The 23,972-nt window shown below is 49.9% G+C and overlaps 1 protein-coding gene across 1 annotated transcript; it reads right to left on the reverse strand.

Moving 5' to 3' along the window:
• Window positions 1-6,191: 6,191 nt before the first annotated feature.
• On the reverse strand, window positions 6,192-15,270 carry CE4H1orf115 (chromosome E4 C1orf115 homolog). Its single transcript, XM_025927863.2, has 2 exons — window positions 14,890-15,270; window positions 6,192-8,417 (listed from the first exon to the last, which is right to left on the reverse strand). Exons 1-2 carry the CDS (start codon window positions 15,175-15,177, stop codon window positions 8,298-8,300), a joined length of 408 nt encoding a protein of 135 aa, XP_025783648.1. The 5' UTR covers window positions 15,178-15,270; the 3' UTR covers window positions 6,192-8,297.
• Between the last annotated feature and the right edge of the window lie 8,702 nt (window positions 15,271-23,972).

Genomic DNA, 23,972 nt, shown 5'->3' on the forward strand with positions numbered 1-23,972 from the left:
GGTGTTGCGGGATCAGGAACGCACTCCCGGTTTCGAGATGCCGGCTTCACTCTGCTGTAGTGAATCCAGGGACCCGCCTCGGCTACCTCTACGGCAGTGGGGGTAGATGGTGAACAGGCCCCTCCAGAGGGGTCTTAGGGGTTGGACATTCCACTCCTTCGGCCATACAGCGTCTCCTGGTTTAAAGGGGTGAGCATCTGTGGTCAGACTCACAGGTCATCACTCCCTAACCCAGGTGTAAGGTGGTTAGGGGAGCGCCAAGAGCCCGCATCTATCGCCTTAGGGTTAGATTGCCTGTCTTATTTAGATCCCCCCTGCTTATGCCCTGGATGATGGGGGGAGGGTGCCCATAAAGGATTTTATACGGGGAGAACCCCATCTGCTTCTTCAGCCTCCCACCTGCAGCTACAGTCTGCCTCCCTGAGAGTCCCTTCTCTCTCCCCGCCTGATGTTAACCCTTTCCCTAATCAGAAGGACTCCGTTATGCTCTCCGCACCCTCCTAACAAGGACCCGCACGCCACCCTCCAACTGGGGCAGTGTGAGCCCAGGACACATAGCTACAACCGCCCCCTCCCGCTGCCTCCCCATGGAGCAGCCCGGCCATCTAGCATGTGCCAGCATATGGCAGGTGCACAAAGCTTATTTGCTGAATAAGTGAGTGACCACATTTGGGTGTAGAGCCACCTCGGGTGATTACTGAAAGTGCGTATTTGCTGTCCTGGTCCTCATAACTGTTATTACTGAGTTGGTAGGTCCGCTGCGTGTTTGCCATGAGCCATGACGGTGTCCCCCCGGCCACCCTCCTGAGAGCCCTGAGCTTTCCCAGGGGTCTTCAGGCTGCCGGTTCGTCCTTTGAACACTGTGCACAGAGGAGTTGACGGGACTTCCTCTGCAACCCCAGGTTACAAATAAGACCAGGCTGGATATTGGGAAACGAGGCCACGGGGCAAACTTAACCGAGTTCAGGGTGAAAGTGCAAAGTCCTCCTAGTCTGGAATGGCAGGAAAAAGAAAGCTACAAACAAACCGTTTCCTGCCACCTCGGAGCCACCTGCCTCAGATAAGCTGCTCTGGAGCCCCTGCTCCCACCCCAGCTCTTGGGCAGCTCCAACTGGGTTTGTTTGAAGTAAAGGGAAGGCAGGGGCTCTGCTCCCATCAGGAACCTGGAAGCCATTCCCAGTGGATAAAGGATGAGTTTAGGGGGAAGAGAGGGAAACGCTAACAGTGGATGAGGAGGCAGCTGTGTCTCCCTGTCTCCCACCAGTTCCCTCCTCACCCCCGCCCCCATAGCCAGTTGGAGTACAAGAGCACCTGGCTGGGAAAGGGGGGCATCCAAACAGACCAGGTTGGGCCACCTGCCATTGACAAAATCCAGAGGTGGAGAAGCAAGTAGGGGTGAAATGAGAAAGGAATTTATTTCAGGGAGGCCACCGCTGGGAAAAGAGTGGACTAGGACCTCCAAGGGAATCTCCAACATGCCAAAAATGGTTCCAGGTTTATATAAGGAAAATGTGAGGCGAAGGTGGGTGGAGACGGGCAGGTAGGCAGTGAAGGTTAAGTCAGTCATTGTCTTGTCCTGGGATGCTTCGCCCACAGGGTCTTTGGCTTGAGTTGAGAGACAAGCTGGGAAGAAGAGCTCAACTAAAACGCTCGAGGTCAAAATGAAGGCAGCCTTGGGGTGCCTGGGTGGCTCAGTGGTTAGATGTCCTCTGACCCCTGTCCTCTTTCATCCCCACCCCAACTCGCCTAGGTTTTCTTTCCCTCCCGGCACATGTCCATGGGTCACAGACAGCCAGCTGACTTTCAGCTAGGGGCACCTGGGGAAGGAGCACACTCAACATCCTGCACGCTCAGTTCTTAATACACTCCATATTTGATCTTCCAAATATGCCTCTGAAGCAGGTATTACTTCCTCTACTTTACAAAAGAAACCAAACTGAAGCCTGAAATTCAAAGGCGTTGTGGAACTTGTCCGAGGTTACACGGCTAGAGGATTGGAAGCCGGGTTGTCTGATTCCAGTGCTTTTTCTGTTATGCTGGGCAGCTTCCTGCTAGCCTCGGGGCTTGGGCTTGGGCACCTGGCCCCTGGCCCCATGGGGGTCTGGCTCCAGGGATACAGTTACCAGTCAATGGGAACAGTAACTGTGGCTGCAGAAACCACACCAAAGAAGTGTGACAAATATGGTAAATGCAACTACACTGACTTGGGGTCACAGATCCCTTCCCCGGCCCAGCCCCATCCTGCCTTCTGTGTGGGGCGCTGCGATTGGATGAGGTGCCACAAAATGTGGGACATCCCAGTTGGGTAGGGGCAGCTGCAGCCAGTGGTGAAAGAATTCACCCGAAGCAGAACAGAAGAGTTCATTGCCCACACCTCATGGGAGCAGCAGGCAGGGCAGCAAAGGAGAGACTGTCTGTCTCCAAGCAGTGGTGGGGAGGCGGGGCTATAGTCACAGGACTGAGTGAGCAAGTATGGGGACCTATGTAATTTTCCCTTTTTTGGCCAGTTAGGGCCTGTGGCCATTCTGGGGTGGGTGTGCTTAGTGAGCCTGTTTGCATGCCGCTCTCTGGTCGCTGGGGGCCCTTTGGCCTCGCTCAAGATTCCATCACTGAAGTTTGCATCGCTGAAGCCTGTTGCCTAAAAGCAGCCTCTACACTCTGTGCCCTGCCTTTGGTAAAGCAGCATCTAAGCAATCTCAGCATCTCAAACATTCGTGGTATGACGGGCTGGTGAATACCTCAAGTCTCGTGTTGCAGTTTCTAGCTGCCTTCTTGGATCACGTTATTGGGACCAGGAATGCGAGCTGGATGTGATTGCGGTGAAAGTTCCCTCTTCCTCGCCGTCACTCGCGGTGAAGGAGTCCGAGAGAAACGCGAGTGAGGGGCAGCTCCAAGTGGCTGAAAGAGCACAGCGTGGGACCCGGTTTCACGGCCTCCTGGCCCCAGAATCAAACATAAGGATGGGGTTAACCCGGCCGGCACAGCGCCTCATCGCTGGTCGACCGCGTCCTGGTCCTCCTCTCCGATGCCGCTGTGGGGCTGCAGAGCTGAGACCCGTGGAGCAGGCAGCGTGCTGGGGAGCACGTGAAATCTGTGGGAGCACGAGGGATCCCGCGGAGCACGTGCAATCTCCGGGAGCAGGTGCAACCCCAGGGAGCCCGCAGAATCTGGGGGAGCACGTGGAATCCCGGGGAACCCGCGGAACTGGCGGAGCACGTGGAATCCCGGGCTTGTGGGACCGGGGGCATGGCTCCCTGACTTACTGAAATGAAAGCGCCGAAAGTGAAATTCAAACTGGCTTTGGCATGGAAAAATAGCGGCAATGAAGGAAGTTCATAAATAACTTCCATGCTCTTTTTCTCCTTAATGCTCAAGATCTCAAAATACACAACCCATCATTCACAGCGGAGAGTGCCCCTGCTTCCTGGCTCCGAGTGTGGGCATGGTAAGAATACCCAACTCCAGGCTCTTTCAACAATGGAGGAAGATAAACCCCGACTGTTTTTTCCAGCAGGTGAGTCCCTTGCAAAGCAGCCCAAAAAGGTGTTAGCTCACCCCTTTTTACTTCTGCAGCGATTCCAAACGTCTCTCTCTCTCTCGTAGGGAGGGAAACAAAACTAGATGACTTCCCTCCATTTTGAATGAGGAAAGCAGGTCTGGGCAGAAGGCCTTTGCTCTGGAATTAAAGGAAGAGTTTGTTCTTAGTTCCCTCTGCACTTTCGCTCTCATTTCTGTGTAAACTTTGAACCAGCCGCACTTGTTTACAGCCTTGTCTACAGGTTATGCAAGCAAATCACCTGAGAAACGCCTGTAAAGAAACCAAAAAAAAAAAACAAAAACCAGCAGAGCCAGCCCTGGAGGTGTTGAGTTCTGACCCTAATTTGTGTCCTAGATGGTGCAGACTGGAAGGTGCTGGGCACCCCCTCCGGGGAGATCCTGCCTAATGCGTCCAGCAACCAAATCTCTGTTCTGCCCTTTCTTCCTCCTCCAGGCCCTGCCCTTTGTGGCTCTCGCACCTAGGGGGTTCTGGCCCTGAGCCTTCCAGAAAATCTGAGGATACCTCCTTTCCCCTTGGCTATGAAGGTCACGGGGGTGGTTTGATTCAAAAACCTCGCCTCCTAAAAAGGAAAAAAAAAAAAAAAATCCCACGTATTATGATTTTTTCCCACGTTTCCCCATGAACGGTTGAGGGAGTTTGAGATTGTTTTTCTCAGGCTTTTGGCCAAACCACAGAATCTCTCAAAGACATCCCTTCCAAGATGCGGAGGGCATTTGACCCCTTTAATTCTGAACATCATTTGTATTTTAAAATTAATTTACAGGAAGATCTATACAGTTTTCAAAACATTTGGGGGGGGGAATGGCGTCACAAAGTTAAGTTCAGTTGGTCAGTCCTGCAGAGTCAGGAGCGGGGGTTGGGGGCGGGAAGACATCGTAGGTACAAACTCCAAAACAGCAGCTGCCTGAGTCTAAAACTCCTGTGAGGCTCTCCCAGCCCCACGGCCATCTTCTGCTGAGGGCACCGCCATGCCCAGGAGGACCCGGGGAAGGCACAGGAGGCCTGAGCTCCAGTTTTGCTTCTGGATGCTTCTTGGTGACACATGTCACTTGGAGGCTGTCTGACAAAGAGCATGTGCTGGGCAGAGGCACAGCAGGGTGATTTGGAAGTGGCTGAAGACATCAAGGTCCCCCACTTCCAGCTTTACTTTATGCCCAACAGCAGGTTGCCACACATGACCTCCGAACCGCCTGATGATCCGAGGGCTCCCCTACCCAGAACCCCTCCGGTTCACTTTACCTTCCTGTAATGCGGTGATTTATAATGAATCTATAGTTGGTCTTAGTCCTTGTTCTGGACACAAGCTCCTAAAACCCTTCTGGAATTTTTTTTTTTTTTTAAGTTTATTTATTCATTTTGACAGAGAGAGGAAGCGAGAGAATGAATCGCAAGCAGGCTCTGCACAGTCAGCGCGGAGCCAGGCGCGGGGCTTGAACCCACGAAACGTGAGATCATGAGCTGAGCCAAAAGCAAGGGTCAGCCGCTCTACCGACTGAGCCACCCAGGTGCCCCGCCTTCTGGAATCTGGAGAGCAGGCAAGGTGTCTTTTGTTATGCTAATGAGGAAGCCCCCCAGGTAACCTGAGGTTTTGGGCAGGTTGCCCGAAGAAGATTACGATTACGTGGTTGGAACTTTCCACTTCCCTCCAGACTCCCAGGAGAGGAAAGGGGATGCAGATTGAATTGTTACTAATTGCTAATGATTTAGTCAATTATCCTACGTAAAGAAGCCTCCGTGAAAACAGGGTTCGGGAGATCTTGCAGATTGGGAGCACACGGAGATCTGCGGAGAGAGGCGTTTGGAGAGGCATGGGAGCTCTGTGCCCGTACCTTGCCCTACGCATCGCTTCCGTCCAGCTGCTCCTGAGTGTATCTTTTTTTTTTTTAATGTTTATTTTTGAGAGAGAGAGAGAGAGAGAGCATGAGCAGGGCAGGGGCACAGAGAGAGGGAGACACAGAATCTGAAGCAGGCTCCGGGCTCTGAGCTATCAGCACAGAGGGGCTCGAACCCACGAACCATGAGATCATGACCCGGGCCGGAAGTTGGATGCTTAACTGAGCCACCCAGGTGCCCCGAGTTCTATCCTTTTATAATATAGAGGTAATCTAGTGAGTAAAATGTCTCTCAGAAAATACAGGTCCTATATTTTCCTCTCAAACTCCTCAGCCCTTTACCCGGGGCGGGGGGGGGGGGGGGTGCTTGCAGTCCTGGGGGCACTGGTTGGGTGCAGCCTCCTCTGCCTGGCAAAGTAAGAAACCACCTTCCTTTTTCATACCTCTATCTTCGAGTTACATGTTTTGGCTCTGGAGCACAAAGGCTGGTTTTGAACAATGGGAGGTTCTGGAAATGTTCACTTATGACAAACATGTGAGCTGGAAACCTTTCCTGCTGGGTTTCTAGACAACCCCCTGCCTCCACCCCTCCCCCCTCCCCCCTCCCCTTAACACCCAAGCAGAGTTCTGGCGAATAGGGACCCTCTCCCTCCCCTTGGGCCTTGGAGGGGCACTAGGCTTCTTGTGCTGCCTGACTGGCCCTCACCTGCTGCACAAGTTAGCCTTGGCAGGAGGCTGCGGGAGTCTCTCGGGGGCAAGGCCAGAAAGTGAGGGGGGAGAAAAACTCGGTTACACACAGAAACATTACACAAGTTGAGGGTTTTATTTACATAACAGGGCAAGAAAAGGATACAAAAGAAGCCTCTTTCAAGCATGTAAAAGCAAAGCGCTGAAACTCAATTCCCAGTGGGGCGTGGACCCTGATGTTAAAAAAACAAAGCTGAGGACAGAGAACAGGTGATAGGGGATCTGCCACACGGGTGCCTGGTGGCCGGGGAGGCTGAGCGGCTTGAAGTTCATCTTCTGTACACACGAATCTGGCTCCCAGGACAATCCCTGCGAGGTTCCGCCTTAAGAAATTTCTGGGTTAATTCGTAACCAGACTGTATGAGTTTCAGGGTCAAATGTGTCTGGTCTGATAGTGTCTCCAGTTTGGGAGTGGGGTAGGGAAGGTCTTCACTGGACAGGCCCTGGCAGCTCTGGTCCCTTTCTGGGTCACGCTTCCATCCCCCCAGGGGACTCAGTGAGCTTCTCAGCCACCCCCCAACCCCCCCTGCCCCCTGGGGAGGGGCATCCTTCAAGTTCACGGCAGGCTGCTTCCTCCTGTCCCCCTTCTGTCACTGGTGGGCCGGACGGGCCCGCCTGGCTCTCCCACTAAACCACGTCTCTCCCCCCAATCCCAGCGTGACCAGGCAAGCTATATTTATCTTACATGTGTGAAAATGTGCCATTATCAACTTTCCTCATTTGAGTTAAAACAAGACTGTCTGTTTTCTCTTTTCCTCACAAATACTAATGGTCCAGGAACCAGATCCAAGTTCATCTGCAACGTGGGTTTCCAGAACGTGAGGCTGAGTCCAGCTACAACTTCCTCCTCCACCCATTCCTTTTTCTGTCCCCGTCTGTCTGCCCACCTTCTTCACTTCCGGGGGCCACCTCGTCGGCTTGACCGGCGAGGCATGAACCCAGAGACCTCCTTTGCGGAGTCTGGGAAACTTGTCGGGGCCACAGGCAGGTGTTAATACCCATTCTACAGACTGATCAGCAGCCATCACTTTGGACCTCTGGATATTCTGGAAACAGGTGGAACAGTGGCCCATCACGAGGGGTATGGGAAGAGGAGCCTCCTCTCCTTTCACCTCCCCGGCCAACGGTCCAATGGCAGTCCGTGGGTTGTCCTGGGGACAAACTTGGCAGCAAACGACAAGGATGCTACACGGGCAGCCGGTGAGAGCTCATGGGCCTCAGAGGGTTTTTCAGCGCCAGCCATGGCACCTCCAGCCGCCCAGCCTCCCTGGTCCCTACCCAGAGCTGGAAGCCCAGCCCACCTAAGATTTCCCAGCACCGGTACACCAGACCCGACCCCCACCCTGCCACTTCTGTCCGCCATCTTTCTTTGTCCACCTCCAACACACCCGTCTCCTACTTCCTGGTTCCTCCTCTAAATCGCACACTTCCCCTGCCAGGCCTAGCGTCTCCTTCTCTCCCGAGACAAAGTGCCCTCGGTGGCTTGGCACAGAGGCACAGAGGCACGGACAGCCGTGGGGAGTAGGCGACGGTGCCCAGCAGTGGAGTCAGGACGCCCACCGTCAGCCGGCCACAGGCGTGCAGCTCCAAACACACAGCCACACTGGGCTGGCCTGGGCACAACGCGGGCACTCCCTCCAGCGACCTGTGCAACCCAGCCTGTATGTGCACTTGGACTCCCTCCTTGCCTCATCACCAGCGGCTGCGTGCTGGTGTCACAGGAGGGTGGGAATCACAAGCTTCATCTACTTTAAACAGTCACCCGTCTCATCAACAGTCTTAGAAACATCACGACCTTCACGGAGATTTTCCTTCCTTGCTTCTTGGTGACAAAGGGGTGGAGGAAGGAGATGGGGCACAGGCAGCCGGACAGCGCCTCTGCTGCCCTGGGAACCGAGGGCAAACCATAACCCCAAACCGAACACGGGCCTCACTCTGCGGGATCGTCCGTCGGAGCCACCCGTGTCCTAGAGTCATGAGAAGCTCAGCAGATGGGCAGGGATGTTCCATTCACAGCATTCATCCAATTCAACAAAGAAAGCCGTTGTCTTCCCCCAGGGATTTTGCGGGTTCGGGTCTGAAATGGTCCTGGATTCACAGGCTCCCGGAGCAGGAGAGCGTCCATCCTTTCTCCAGCGCGTCGGTCCCCGCGGCGCCCACTAGCGGACGAACGAGACCACGCTGGTGGCTACCCCGAATGGGGCGGAGTAGGCCGCGGCGAAGCCCTGCAGGCCGATGACAACATAGCGGCACCCTTTGGTGATGACCTTCCCAACATTCTATTTTTAAGAGAAGAGAAAAGCAAAGGGGTTGGGTTAGGCACCTCGTAATCCCTCATACACAACGGTGACCCGCGCAAAGGATCATGGTGCCTCCTTCCCTCAGGGCAGATTAGCAAGTGACCGCGTCTCCACATCCGCCCCCCACAGAAGAACAGGTAGGGACTCAGAACGGACGTCATCATCCCGCAAAGCAGTTCAAGGCGATGTGTGTTTCCAGCTGATTCAGACATCTTGGGAACAGGAGGCAGGCTGCTAGTTCTAAGACCAGACCGGTTTTCTTTCCTCTTTTTTTTCTTTAAAAAAAAAAAATTTTGGGGGCGCCTGGGTGGCGCAGTCGGTTAAGCGTCCGACTTCAGCCAGGTCACGATCTCGCGGTCCGGGAGTTCGAGCCCCGCGTCAGGCTCTGGGCTGATGGCTTGGAGCCTGGAGCCTGTTTCCGATTCTATGTCTCCCTCTCTCTCTGCCCCTCCCCTGTTCATGCTCTGTCTCTCTCTGTCCCAAAAATAAATAAACGTTGAAAAAAAAAAATTAAAAAAAAAAATTTTTTTTTAACATTTATTTATTTTTGAGACAGAGAGAGACAGAGCATGAACAGGGGAGGGTCAGAGAGAGAGGGAGACACAGAATCTGAAACGGGCTCCAGGCTCTGAGCTGTCAGCACAGAGCCCAACGCGGGGCTCGAACTCATGGACCGTGAGAACATGAGCCGAGCCGAAGTCAGACGTTTAACCGACTGAGCCACCCAGGCGCCCCTCCTCTTTTTTTTCAAAGTAGGCTCCACACCCAATGTGGGGCTTGAACTCTGAGATCAAGAGTCACATGCTCTACTCACTGAGCCAGCCAGGAACCCCTGGTTTTGTTCTATTTTTTATTTATCTTTGTTTCATTTCTCCCCTGTGGTGATTTGTTTTGAGAGAGGGAGCGCACCCACGCTATCAACACAGAGCCCCACATGGGGCTCGATCTCCCGAAGTGGGAGACCATGACCTGTGGCCAAAATCGGGAGGTGGATGCTCCACTGACCGAGCCACCCAGGTGCCCTTTGTTTTGTTTTTTAAACCAAAGTCCACTCTTCTCTGTTCCAGCCAAGTTACCGCATCATCTGAAGGCTGGGTCAACTCTTCCTTCACCCGCCTAATCTGAAAGCCCACTCGGTCCTCCCTCCCTCCAGGGCACAACCCACACCTTTGTGTCTAAAGACTCCTGCTGTTCTCTGATTGCTGCATCCCTCAGTGCAATTATAAACTCCTTGAGGTGCGTCAGTCCATTAAGCATCTGGACTTTGGCTCAGGTCATGATCTCTCAGTCTGTGGGTTTGAGCCACGGGTCGAGCTCTGTGCTGACAGCTCGGAGCCCGGAGCCGGCTTCCGATTCTGTGTCTCCCTCTCTCTCTGCCCCTCCCCCGCTTGCACTTATGGGCTCGTGCTCGCTCTCGCGCTCTCTCTCTCAAAAATAATAAATAAACATTTAAAAAACCCCAACAACTCCTTGAGGGTAGGATGACAGCAGGCTTTCTTGCTACCCACTCTTTTTCTGCAAGGCATGGTGCTAGACAGGGGCCATCAAGGGATTCAAAAGGAATCGCAACAGGAAAAATGCAGCCGGCTACCACCCACTAATCCTGATGTGCTGTTACCCCCCCCCCCCCCCCCCCGCCCTCCACCATCCCCGAACCTCTCCCAGATTCCCTCATCATTCTGGATGATGTCAACATCCATGGAGGTGACCTAGACCCCACCACACGCCTTGTCTTCTGGCCCCCTGACTTTTCCAACTCCAGGAAGCACCTAAAACTCCTGGTTTCCCTTAAAATCCCTGATCTCAATCCCAAACCTCACTTCCAACACCGCCCAGCAAACCTACTCTGCCGATCTGGTAGGCTGACTCTCCCTCTCTCCCCGATGAAGGGACTTTCTTCTGCTCATTACTGTATCCCCAGCACCCGGAAAGGGCCTGGGTCTTTCTTTCGGAAACTCTCAGGCTAAATGAGGAGCCCTGGGAGATATTCGAGTAACATCCATGGCTTTTCTAGACACGGATTCCTGGCATACTGCCCTGCGGACTTCTCACTGAGACATCAGGGTGCGTGCGTGGGGCGGGGGGTGACGTGATGTTGCTAAGAGAGCCATCTCTGTTATTGAGTAGTAAGATTCGGTGGGAGAATTTTACTTGCCTCCTTGAGATAACAATAACAAAGGCAACTGTTCTCTGGGAGCAAGTGTAACAGTCCTCTGTAAGCAATCCCACCAGAATCACGGATGGCCTGCATTAAACTTGACATTTTTGGTATCTGCGCATCCATTTTCCTCGGCCTGCTATTTTCAAATATTGCCTGGCACATCATTTTTGTAATTTAGAAAGAAGTCACTAAGGGACATCTGGGTGGCTCAGTCAGTTGAGCGTCCGACTTCGGCTCAGGTCATGATCTCATGGTTCATGAATTCAAGCCCCGTGTCGGGCTCTGTGCTAACAGCTCAGAGCCTGGAGCCTGCTTCGGATTCTGTGTCTCCCTCTCCCTCTGCCCCTCTCCTGCTCGCACTCTGTTTCCTTTTCTGTCAAAAATAAACATTAAAAATTTTTTAGAAAAAAGCAACTAAAATAGCTCATTAGCTGGAACACTGTCAGAGCAGATTGGAGGAAAGTGATACAGAGAAATGTAAAATACCTATTAACGACCAGTTGATTTAACGCCAGTCATGTGAGGGACGTTTTGAACTCTTTGACCTGAGTCAAGTTTTCAACCCAAATAATCTCTCCAGAGAAGCGTTGAGACATGGGGGAGCACAGGGCAGCGTGGCAGGCTGAATAACGCCCCCCAATTCCAAGAATCTGTGCCTATGTGGCCCTTATGTGGCAAAAGGGACTTTGCAGATGTGGTTAAAAAAATTTTTTTAATGTTTATTTATTTTTGAGAGAGAGAGAGAGAGAGAGAGAGAGAGCATGAGCGGAGAGAGGGAAACACAGAATCTGAACTGGGCTCCAGGCTCTAAGCTGTCAGCACAGAACCCAACGCGGGGCTTGAACCCATAAACCGCGAGATCATGACCTGACTGTCGTCATAACCAACTGAGCCACCCAGGCACCCCCTGCAGATGTGATTAAATTAAGGGTCTTGAGATGGGGAGGTGGTCCTGGATTATCCAAGTGGGCCCAATCCTTTTAAGAAACCCCATATATTTAAAAGGATCTGAAGAAAGACAACAGTCCTTACAAGAGGGACACAGAAAGGGTCAGACAGAAAGCGATGTAATGACAGAGGCAGAGGGAGAGGGAGAGATTTGCGGACGATGCAGTGCTGGCTGTGATGGAGGATGTGGAAGCTTTGGAAGCTAGAACAAGCAAAGAGCCTGGTTCTTCCCTGCAGGCCCCACGGGGGCCCAGCCTGCAGACTTCAGTGCAGTGAGACTGATTTCGGGATCCTGGCCTCCAGACCCGCACAATTTGTGCTATGACCTAAGCCACGGCGCTGGTGGTAATCTGTTAGAGCTGTCATAGGATGCCAGGCTTTTGGGGGGTTTTCTGGTATTCAACCAACCCCCAGGGAAGACAGGGATTCTCTGCGCACTTCTAGTTAAAAAACAAACAAACAAAACCTAGCTGCCCCAAAGATCATTTCCCCCTAAATATACAGACCAAGCCTTCAGTTTTGAAATGTGGTCAGGACGCAGGCACAAAGCTGAGGTGGGCAATCAGCTACAGACTGAGGTTTTTTCTGAGTTACAGCTCATTAAAACGTAACCAGAGGGGCGCCAGGGTGGCTCAGGCGGTTAAGCGTCAGGCTTCGGCTCAGATCATGATCTCACGGTTCTTGAGTTTGAGCCCTGCATCGGGCTCTCTGCTGTCAGTGCAGAGCCCGCTTAGGATCCCTGGTCTCCCTCTGTCTCTCTCTCAAAAATAAAGGAACATTAAAAAGCAATAAAAGCTGGAGCATTTGGGTGGCTCAGTTGGTCAAGCAGCTGACTCTTGGTTTTGGCTCAGGTCATGATCTCACCGTTTGTAAGTTTGAGCCCCGCATCAGGCTCCTGGCTGAGGCTGTGAAGCCTGCTTGGGATTCTCTCTCTCCCTCTCTCTCTGCCTCTCCCACTGCTCATGATCTCTCTCTCTCTCTCTCTCTCTCTCTCTCTCAAAAATAAATAAATAAACATGGGGCGCCTGGGTGGCGCAGTCGGTTAAGCGTCCGACTTCAGCCAGGTCACGATCTCGCGGTCCGTGAGTTCGAGCCCTGCGTCGGGCTCTGGGCTGATGGCTCAGAGCCTGGAGCCTGTTTCCGATTCTGTGTCTCCCTCTCTCTCTGCCCCTCCCCCGTTCATGCTCTGTCTCTCTCTGTCCCAAAAATAAATAAAAACATTGAAAAAAAAATTTAAAAAATAAATAAATAAATAAACAAACAAACATAAAAAGGAGCATAAACATAATTAGGAAAGAAACAGTCACACGGGGTCTCTCCTTCACCCCCTGAAATAACAGCCAACAGTCACAAGAGTCCTTCCACACGCCAGGTGTGCTCGGAGATCTTTGCGTGGACAAACTCATTTACTCCTTGCTACGACCCTAGTCTTATCCCATGTTACAGATGAGGAAACTGAGGCAAAGAGGTGGGCATAGCCACCAACAGGTGGTGGGGGCAGGGGCTTGAGCCTGGCAGTCTGGCTCCAATGCCCCGTCCCAACCTGCTTGCTACCTAGAGCATGAGGACATTTTTCTCCCTCTTGAGCTGAAGGTTATTCCACGACCGACACTTCCTCTTTCTGACCCTCTCCTAGCTGCCCGATGACCACGCTGTCCACACAGAGCCTGATGTGGAGCTTGAATGCACGAACTAGGAGATCATGACTTGGGCTGAAACCAACAGTCAGATACTCAACTGACTGAGCCACCCAAGCACCCCCAATGCAACCTCTCACCTTTTTTTTTTTTTTTAATTTTTTTAAAATAAAACTTCCCCCCGGGTCATGATCTCCCCGTTCTCGAGTTCAAGCCCCGCATCAGGCTCGGAACCTGGCGTTTACTTCGGATTCTGTGTCTCCCTCTCTCTCTCTGCCCCTCCCCCACCAGTGCTCTGTCTCTCTCAAAAATAAATAAACACTTAGAAAAAAGAAAACGTCCTGAGCTTTCCAACCTCCTGAGGACTCTGTACCATGCGGCTCCATGGCGGTGCCCCAACTATGCCAGGATCTCCCCGGGAGGCGTGGACTTCACTGGGGCAGGACTGCTCTGTATCTATTTTTGCATCTCCAGTGGTTAGCACAGTCCCTACACGTGGCAAGCTCCCAGAAACCACCTCCAAGGGCCACCCTGTGACCCGAGCTGTCCACATTACCACTTCACCAGCTGAGGCAAATGATGGCTTGCTTCCTTGTGCTCCACTGAGACCAGGAAGAGCCCGAGGAGTCCTAGCGCGACTCCGAGCTGGAAAGTCCCGACTTGACAGTTTTTAGTAATAACACGTACCACTGGCTGCTCGTGCACTGTGACTGCTTTTTACAGGGGATAATAAACCGAAGTTCCTAGGAGTGGAGACTGGATGGTTTTAGATATGATAAGAGGCCACTGGATGACACAGATAATGAGGCAGTAAAAAGCAGACGGCGCCTTCGGCCAGGACACCGTGAGTTCTGCACAGTCTTCTGTGTGGCCCTGTCCCGCCCCAGGGAGCGGACTCAGCAGCAGCTGCAAGTGATTCCAGGCAGAGGCACTTGGGCACCTCAGGCTCTGACCTCTGAGGACACTGTCATTTTATCCCATATTCCTATTCTCTCGCTCTCCCCCTCTCTGTCTCACCCCTTCCTCCTCCCCTGCCCCCACCCAAGGCAAAAGGCATGTCTGCAGGCCCCAGAATACACCCACAGCCGGCTGGGAGAAGAGAAAAGGAGATCCAACAAGTGCCTATGTACGTATCTGTTGAGCTCCCAGGCCCTGGAAATAACCGTGGGAATATTTGGGGGTCATAACCCAAACAGCTCTCAGCTGGAGGGACACCCTGGCGAGGACTGTTGGCAGAGAACGGATGAACTGGCCCCCAACTCCCTACTTTCCAGCTGGGTCGCCTTCTACAAGTCCCCTAACCACGCTAATGCCTCAGTATTCCCCATCTGTAAAATAGGGAATTCTATCCCACCAACTGGACAAGGGAGGTTAAGCCTCACGGGGATCAGAGCCACCAGGAATGTTGGGGCCCGCTGGAAATGTTACCAACCCGCCAGCCCCAGAGGAGCGGATGCATCGGTGCTCCCCGAAAGCCCTGGTTTGGCCTCTGTCATTACTTGCGACTTCCTTTTCCCTCACCTCCCGGACGACAGGCGGAACACTTTCTGGTGCTCTAGTAGCGACTATTGGCGAGGGGACGCAGGGGCAGCCCGGAGAGGCTGAGCGCAGCCGGACGGTGGGGACCCGACCCCACCCTCGCGGCGATCGATCGCTCGGAAAGCCGGGGCCCGGACCGCCCGCACCCCGACCCCGCGGGCCCTACCTTGCCGTACTTCTTCAGCTTCTGCTGGTACCTCCTCTTGGGCTTCTCTCCCGGCGCCGGCTCCTCCAGCGGCTCGTAGCGCTCGGGGAGGACGGCCAGGTGCACCTTGCGCGCGCCCCGGGCGCCCGGGCGCCCCGCGTTCGCGCAGCTCGCCGCCTCGTCCCCGCGCTCCGGCTGCTCCAGGAGAGCGGCCGCCTCCTCGTCCCCCTCCGTCCGCGCTCGCCCCCGGGGCCCGCGGCGCGGGAGGCCTCTCGCCGCCTTGCTTCGGAGCCTGGCTCCCACCGTCATGCTGCCGCGGGGCCCTCCGGCGAAGGTCAGGGCTTGAAGACGCCGACCTTCGCGCCCCGCCCTCGCCTGCGCCCCCGCCGCCCGCCCCAGCCCGGACGGGGCGGGGAGGCAGGGGTGGGGGACTTGGGTGGCAGCGCCCCCTGGCCGCGGGGCCCGGAATTGCGCGCTCGGCCCCACCCGCCTACCTGGCGGCCAAAGCGGGGACGGGGGCGGGGACCGGAGGGACCCCGAAAGCTGGGCGCGCGGTGAACGTACAAAACGCGTTCAGCCGCAGCCGCAACGAAATAAGTGAAACCCAAATAACGAGGCTTCACTTGCCACGTTCAAAGTGGCAGAGGTGATAATAATAAAAGTAAAGACTACACCCAGTGCCGCTGGGGGCGTGGTGAGACGGTTGGTGATACGATGGTACGGTGTTCATGGGATGCACGCTGGTGACCAGCTTTTGGGAAGGCGACCAGAAAATTCTCACTAAGCGTCCTGAACAAACGGCCACACCTGTCTAGGCACGTGTCGTAAGGATATAGTCAGAAACGCAAAGCTCAGTGAGTCCACGGTGGTTAATCTCAGTCTGATTCACGGTGACGAAGTGAAGCACACCAACGGGGTTGGGCAGGCTAAATTCTGGTGCAAGCCTATGGCGTCACGTGACGCAATCATTAAAATGAGGTTTTCAGCAATATCACGGGCAGGTATGCATCTCTGCATTCCTGGTGAATCTTAACCTTCTAGGGATGCCACACTGTCTTATGCGGGTAGATATCATTTAATTCTTGCAAGCTACACGTTAAGTAGAGAGTAATATAGGTTGTTAATTTCATTAATATTTTATGATTTAAAAAATTACAACACATTTTTTAAGGTTTCGTTTTGAGAGAGAGAAGGACAGAGTGTAAGCAGGGGAGGGGCAGAGAGAGAGGGAGACACGGAATCTGAAGCAGGCTCCAGGCTCCAACCTGTCAGCACAGAGAAGATGTGGGTCTCGAACTCACCAACCCTGAAATCATGACCTGAACCGAAGTTGGATGCTTAATGGTCTGAGCCACCTAGGTGCCCCAATTTCATTAATATTTTAATACTATTAAAATGCACGATACATTTAAGAATGATTTGGATATGTTGCTGTAAATACATAAAATATTTACGATATAAATATAAAAATATTTTTTAAATATTACTTTTAATTTGAGGTCTTCTATATTAAATCTCTTTCCGTTCAAAAGGTGATCAAAATAGATGGCATAATAGAGAGGGGAAATTAAACATCTGCATTCATATTTTAAAGTATTTTCTTTATTTTTAAAAAAAAATTTTTTTTTCAACATTTATTTATTTTTGGGACAGAGAGAGACAGAGCATGAACGGGGGAGGGGCAGAGAGAGAGGGAGACACAGAATTGGAAACAAGCTCCAGGCTCCGAGCCATCAGCCCAGAGCCTGACGCGGGGCTCGAACTCACAGACCGCCAGATCGTGACCTGGCTGAAGTCAGACGCCCAACCGACTGCGCCACCCGGACGCCCAACCGACTGTGCCACCCAGGCGCCCCTAAAGTATTTTCTTTAAAAAAAAATGTATCTGTGGTTATTGTCCAGATCCCACTGCATGCACAATTGGGAATTTAAGGCATATAACGTATTTTATTTCTGCACCAAAGGTAAAGAGCAAACACTTCAGGCAAATTCAGTGGAAACACGGGATTGCAGTTAAAGGGTATTACAGCTAAAATTCGGTACAATCATAAAACAAAGGTCTTCCATAAATTGTTTTTCTTGAATACTGAAGAGTTTCCTGAAATTTTGTTTTCTCTTTCCTGGAGAGACCAAGTGTTTTCCGGTCTGGCGCTGTGAGGGGCTGGCCATGGGGAGCCCACCAGGAGTTAGCCGAGCAGGGGGCCGGGCTGGACCGCGGCTGCAATGAGATGGAGTTCAGCTTTGGTTGGTCCCGGACTCCGGTCACTGTCAAGGAGCCAGAGGCTTTGATCTTGTCAGTACCTGGGCCGGCAGCCCAGCACCAGTGTGTGGGAGCACCTTTGGCTGGAGCTCTCGCACGGCTCTGGAATGCACGACTATGCACAATGGTCCGGGAAGCCCACGCTGCCCGCCCGCATTCAGCTCAGTGGCTGGTCCAGGAATGGAGGCTTCGGTGGCTACCCACCTAGGACAGGCTTGCCCCTGTCCGGAATGCCACTGGCCAAGGCCCGCCTGCACCCGCCACTCCTTGGTACCACTATAGAATATGGTTTTTATTGGTGTGCGCACAGATTTACATCTGTACAATCTAGACGGAGAGAGAGCCTACTGCATCGTTCTCCATCAGAACCAGAGTCAGAAGTCACCTGTGGCTAAAGCTTTAAAGTGACATACGTAACATCTGAAATAACTCTTCAACACTATAATGGAATTGTGTCTTATTTGGTTGTTTTTATCCAAAAGCCACTGAAGATTTGGAACACTACTGAGCCATTCGCACTTAATACTATTGACAATAGAAAAGTGTATGTGTACTGTCTGTTAGCTGGAATGAAAATTAAAAGGAAAAGAAGAAAAACATATGTGTAGAAAAATAAGGTCAGAATTATGACCTTATGAGTTAAAAGAATATTTCTGACAAAACCTGAAAAACCTGAATTGGTATATATTCTCCCAATAGTATGCCATTCTAATACATATGTATATTCCACTGTGTGTGTGTGTGTGTGTGTGTGTGTGTGTGTATTTTTCTTGGAGGTAGATTAAGATGTCTTAATAAATGGTACTGTATTTAGAAAACAGCAATATAGAAAACTATCTTGGCTTATATATATTGTAAAACTAAATGAAGCATTATTTAGACCTGTGGTTTGATGTGACAATACTTAGAACACACGATATATTGATTGGAAGGGATTGGTATCATATATGACTGACAGAAGAAAAGCTGGCTGGGCCGGGGGTCGGGGGAGGAGGCAGATAACCGAAAAGCTCTCATGTTAGGATAGGATTTAGTACAATAGAAGTCTGATTGGAGTCAGGAAGCTGTGGCTTCCCAATGTATTAAGAGAGATTGAATAGAGGAAGTCGGACTAGGTCTGTCCAGCCTTGTTCAGATTGCACATACATAAATCTTGCACATATAACTGTGCAATGAGTCATTGTAGGTGATCCAGACAGTGATTTAAATGAAATTCTCATTTTGTACTACGAAGATTCAACTGTTGAGGTATTACTATTTATCTTCATGATGTGAGCCAATAAAACTAATTCTTTTGTCAGTGGCTGAAGACAGTCCCAAGTGGAAAGCAGAAGCTAAAATATAAAGAGCTCGGAATTGTCAGGGTGCCTGGGTGGCTCAGTTGGTTAAGCGGCCGATTTCGGCTCAGGTCATGATCTCACAGTTTGTGAGTTTAAGCCCCTCATCGGGCTTCGTGCTGACAGCTGGAAGCCTGGATCCTGCTTCAGATTCCGTGTTTTCCTCTCTCTCTCTCTCTCTCTCTCTCCCTCCCCCACTCATGCTATGTCTCTCTCTCTCACAAAAACAAACATTAAAACATTTTAGAAAAAATTTATGAAGAGCTCAGAACTGTCAAACTCTGACCCCTTCAAACTGAAAACGAACTGAAACATTTGGACAGAACTTCCACAACCCACAGACTGAGGGATTATTTCAGAGTAATAAAGCCAAGTAATTTCACTGTGCCTCAAGGACACAGGCAAGTACAAATACAAATTTGCATTTCATTTAGCAGTGGTATCATAAGCATTAATTCTGGCCTCACTATTGTGGATCTATTTCTTTTATTGGCAAGTAAAATAAATCAGTCATTCTGTTAGCTTTGTTATGAATCAAGAGTTTCAGGGGCGCCTGGGTGGCTCAGTCGGTTGAGCGTCCGACTTCAGCTCAGGTCACGATCTCGCGGACCGTGAGCTCGAGCGCCGCGTCGGGCTCTGGGCTGATGGCTCGGAGCCTGGAGCCCGCTTCCGGTTCTGTGTCTCCCTCTCTCTCTGCCCCTCCCCCGTTCATGCTCTGTCTCTCTCTGTCTCAAAAATAAATAAACGTTAAAAAATTAAAAAAAAAAAAAAAGTTTGAAGAAAAGAGCCAAATTCATTAAAAAAAAAAAAAAAAGAGTTTCAGACTGACAATTACATGAGTCATCTATGATAAAAATAATGAGGCCTAATTATAGTTTGAATATAGGATTAAGACTTTTCAGTTTGGTCTCTAATATCAATTTCCACTGAAGGGAACTGGGGCTTAGGAAACTAGCTGATTGCACGTCTGGGACAGGGCAGGTATAACATGGGTATGGGATGTCTTGTTACCAGAAAGCAAAGACACTTAAAAGAATTTGCCCACTTTTGTCCAAAGGCTACACGGGCAGCTTAAGGATTGCTTTGGCTAACTTGTGACCTTCCAATCACCAAAACATAACTAATGACTACAAATAATCGAAACAAATCAAGTCAGTGAAAAGCCATCAGTTCATCACATTTTCTAGGAGAAAAAAAGGAGGGGCTCCTGGGTGGCTCAGTCGGTTAAGTGTCCAGCTTCGGCTCAGGTCACGATCTCATGGTTCGTGAGTTCAACCCCTATGTTGGGCTCACTGCTGTCAGAGCAGAGCCCGCTTTGGATTCTTGGTCTCCCTTGCACTCTCTCCCTCTCTCTCTTTCAAAAATAAAAATAAAAAATAAACATTAACCAAAATTTTAAATAAAAAAATAAACATTAAAAAAATCATATGGTATAAAAAGTGGGTTATAAAAGATTATGTTATTTTTGGATGCCATTTTAATATCTTTATGGTTTTTGGCCCTGGTAGATGCATACAATATAAAAAAAAAACCTGCAGTATTCCATAAAGTTCCAAAACTTATTTGGATATGAGGGATCCGATGGCATGAAATTAAGGTGCCTTTGTCGCCAGATGGAAAGATTTAAATAACTGAAGAATTTTAAAAAGTGCAAAATCCCACTGAAGCAGTGAAGTACGTTACCTCAGATTCCGTGAGTAGGCAGAAGAGATAAACTTGCTCTTGGTTAAGTCTAGATAATGTTGGCCATGGGACCAAGCACTCTTCTGGGGGCAATGGGGTGTCCGCTATAGAGACAGGTCCCTGGGGTTCCCCCCTGTGGTCGATAGTGGGACAGAAGCACCGCATCCCAGACACGGTTTTCTCTGACCTCTAGTGGTTCCCTCTAATAATAACTGGAACTAACAACAGTTTCAAGTTGTCGGCCATTTTAAAAGAAATGGCGTGGCATTTGGGGGCTTTGGGCTGGGATTCTATCCATTCAGCGTGGCAGGCGGGATCAGCTCACACACGGAGCAGAGCCTCTGATTGATAAATGTGTCATGACCTAAATGCAGCTTGACGGACCACACTTTTCTAAAATTAGGTCCACAAGGAAACGTGCAGAAGGGGTTGCTGTTGACGAAAATGTTGGCAACATTAGCGGCACAGCAAGCTGGGATTCCAGAAGCCCAAGTGTGAAAACTTGCGGGGTCAGACTTTGAACCGAATCACTTATGACACCTCTGAAGCCAACTTCCTCGTCAGAGAATGGGGGCGTAAAAGAAATGATTTGTCAGGACACATCTGTCCCTGATATTTTGAGAACGTAAAGTGGACACGAATTTAAGTATCCAAACCAGTCCTTCAGTCTGGATTCATTTCTCCTTTTTTTTTTTTTTTAACTGCAAGAGAATAAATACTTATTAAGTCTCGGGATCGAAGGGTGGTTATGAGTAATGAAAGAACTGATATAGGAAAGACCAATAATTCAGAAGCCACCATTAAGAAAAATAAAAGACAGGGGCACCTGGGTGGCTCAGTCAGTTAGGCATCCAACTCTTGGTTTCAGCTCAGGTCATGATCTTGCGGTTCAAGGGATTGAGTCCCATGTCCGGCTCTGCATTGACAGTTCGGAAACTGCTTGGGATGATCTCTTGCTCTCCCCCTTTCTCTCTCTGCCCCTCCCCTGCTCGTGCTGTCTCTCTCTCTCGAAATAAATAAATTAAAAAAAAAACCTTAAACAAACAAACAAGAAGACAAAAGGCAGCAAGTGAGAAATGTTGGCAACAAATAAGAAAAACAATAATAGCAAACTTTTATTTATTTATTTATTTGTTTATTTATTTGTTTATTTATTTGTTTATTTATTTTTACACCTTTGCCCTGTTTTAGATAGCTCACATTTATTAGGGGCTTACAAAGTGCCCGACGTAGCCTACAAATTCTACGTGGCTTCATTTCATGGATTCATGTCTTTCCACAGCTAAGGAAAATCCCTTTAACAAACGGGATCATACTTTCATTTATTTTTTAATTTTTTTTTATAGTTTATATATTTTGAGAGAGAGAGAGAGAGAGAGCAGGAGCGGAGGAGGGGTCGACAGAGAAGGAGAGAGAGAATCCCAAGCAGGCTCCTCACTGCCAGTGCGAAGCCCGATGTGGGGCTCGAACTCACGAACTGGGAGATCATGACCTGGGCTGAAACCAAGAGTTGGACGCTTAACTGACTGAGCCACCCAGGTACCCCCAGGATCATACTTTTAAATGAAGTGGGTTAAAGAAAACATCACTGCTCAAATTTCAGATCCCATTTTGTACCTAACAGCTGAAGACAAAAAGTGCTGGGGTTTGGTCACCCCTTCCAGCCTAAAGGGACTGTTTGCAAAGGAAACGGCTCAGGAAAATAGGCTGTCTGCCTATCTTGAGGCCATTTAATTCTCCAATAATAATAATAGTAAGAATGCATTTTTCCCTTGCTGGTGAGGAGGACCGCAAGAAAGCTGCAGGAAAAGTGCCAAAGAGGACTGTTTTTTTTAGAGAGAGAACGGACGCCATTTTGATGTCAGCAAAGCAGAGATGCCATCGGGGAAGAATCACCAGCATCTTGTTTTCTGGTATGTATCAGGTATATTTTTCCCCCAAACCATTCCGCTCTCAAGAGAGAACAAAGGGAGATTAAGATGCTACCGAAAAGTATACAAATTTGGGGTCACCTGTCTTGAAAGAAGAGCACCGAAAGAGGTCCACTAAATGAAGGCGCAGGCATTGAATTACACGTTCTGATGGGAGAAAACAACAGTGATTTAAGAATAGATCTATTCCCGTTGTGTGCGACCTATCTCCACAACTCGTTTCATCTTACAAAACTGAAACTCTACCGATTTAAACATCTGACTCTCAATTTCCCTCTCCCCCAGTCCCTGGCAGCCACCCATTCTACGTTCTTCTGTCTCTACACAGTTGACTAGCTACGTCGTTAAATGGAATCATCCAGCGATTCCATTCTTCTTCTTTTGGTGACCGGCTTGTTTCAGTTCACATAATGTCCTTCAAGCGTCATCCATGTTTCTTCCTCTTTAAGGCTACCATTCCAGTGTATGTACATACCAAATTTTGTTTATCCGTTCACCTGCCGACGAACATGTCCGCCTTTGGGCTATTCTGAAGGATGTTGGCGGCTATGATCATGGGTGCGCAAGCATCTGCTGTCTTTCTTCTGAGTGTACACCTAGGAATGGAATCGCAGGACCACATGGTGATCCTATTTTTCATCTTTTTTCCACCTGGCCAGCTATATTAAAATATAATTCACAAACCCCATTATAGCATATTTAGAGCGCACAACATGATGATTTAATATATGTATAGTCTCTGTTTCTTTGAGTTTGCCTTTTTTAGGTTTCACGTGTAAGTAATGCTACGCTATTGAAGACCCCAAGCTGCCTCTGCCCTTCCAAACTCTCTGACTCAGAGATTCCCCCATCGTGCTGCTGAGAGATATCACCTAGGCAGGAACCCCTCCCCCCACCAATTCCTCTCTCCTCTGGGACTTTCTTGTCCTTTTCTCCTTCTGGGTGGAGGCCCCAGGATGCTGTCACTGGAAGGTCTCCTGCTGCAAGGGACTTCCCTTCCCACGCTGCAGGTCAAAACACAGTCCAAGTAAAGCTGACTGTGTGCTATCGCCATCTGGCGGTCATGCCTTTGCCTTGATCTTGCCCCAATCCTCAAGCTCACTGTAATTATATGTAGAACTTCCCATAGAAATAGTCTGGAGGACATACAGCAAATTATTAGCAGTACTTTATGGATGGTGAGGCATTTAATTTTTTTTCTTTTGGCTTATCCATACTATCTTTTTAAAAAATGGAGATATAATTGACATATAGTATTGCTTTCAGATGTACAACATGATTCGCTATTTATGTATATTGTGAGATGATCACCATCATAAGTCTAGTTAGAATCCATCACCACACAGAGTTACCCTTTTTTTCTCGTGATGAGAACTTTAAGATCTGCTCCCTTAGGAACTTTCAGATACATAAGACAGTATGTTAATGATAGTCACCAGGCTGTACATTATATCCCTATGACTTATGTATTTTATAACTGGAAGTTTGTGCCTAGGACTCTCTTCACCCATTTTGCCCACCCCCGCATCTGGTAACCACCAATGTCTTCTCTGTACCTATGAGCTCTGTTTTTCAATTTTCTTCTTTTTTAGGTTCCACATGTGAGATCATATGGTATTTGTCTTTTCTGACTTATTTCACAGTATATATGCCACATTTTCTTTATCCGTTAATCCACCGATGGACACTTTGGTTGTTTGGCTATTGTGTCTTGGCTATTGTGACTAAAGCCACAATGAGCATGGGGGTGCAGATATCTTTTTGACTTAGTGCTTTTCTTTTTCCTTTGGATAAATACCCAGAAATGCAATTGCTGGATCCTATGGTAGTTCTAGTTTGTATTGTTTGAGGAACCTCTGTACTGTTTCCCATAGTGGCTGCACCATTTACATT

Source organism: Puma concolor, chromosome E4, assembly GCF_028749965.1.
Source record: "Puma concolor isolate L17-30 chromosome E4, mPumCon1.1.hap2, whole genome shotgun sequence".
Lineage (NCBI taxonomy): Eukaryota > Metazoa > Chordata > Mammalia > Carnivora > Felidae > Puma > Puma concolor.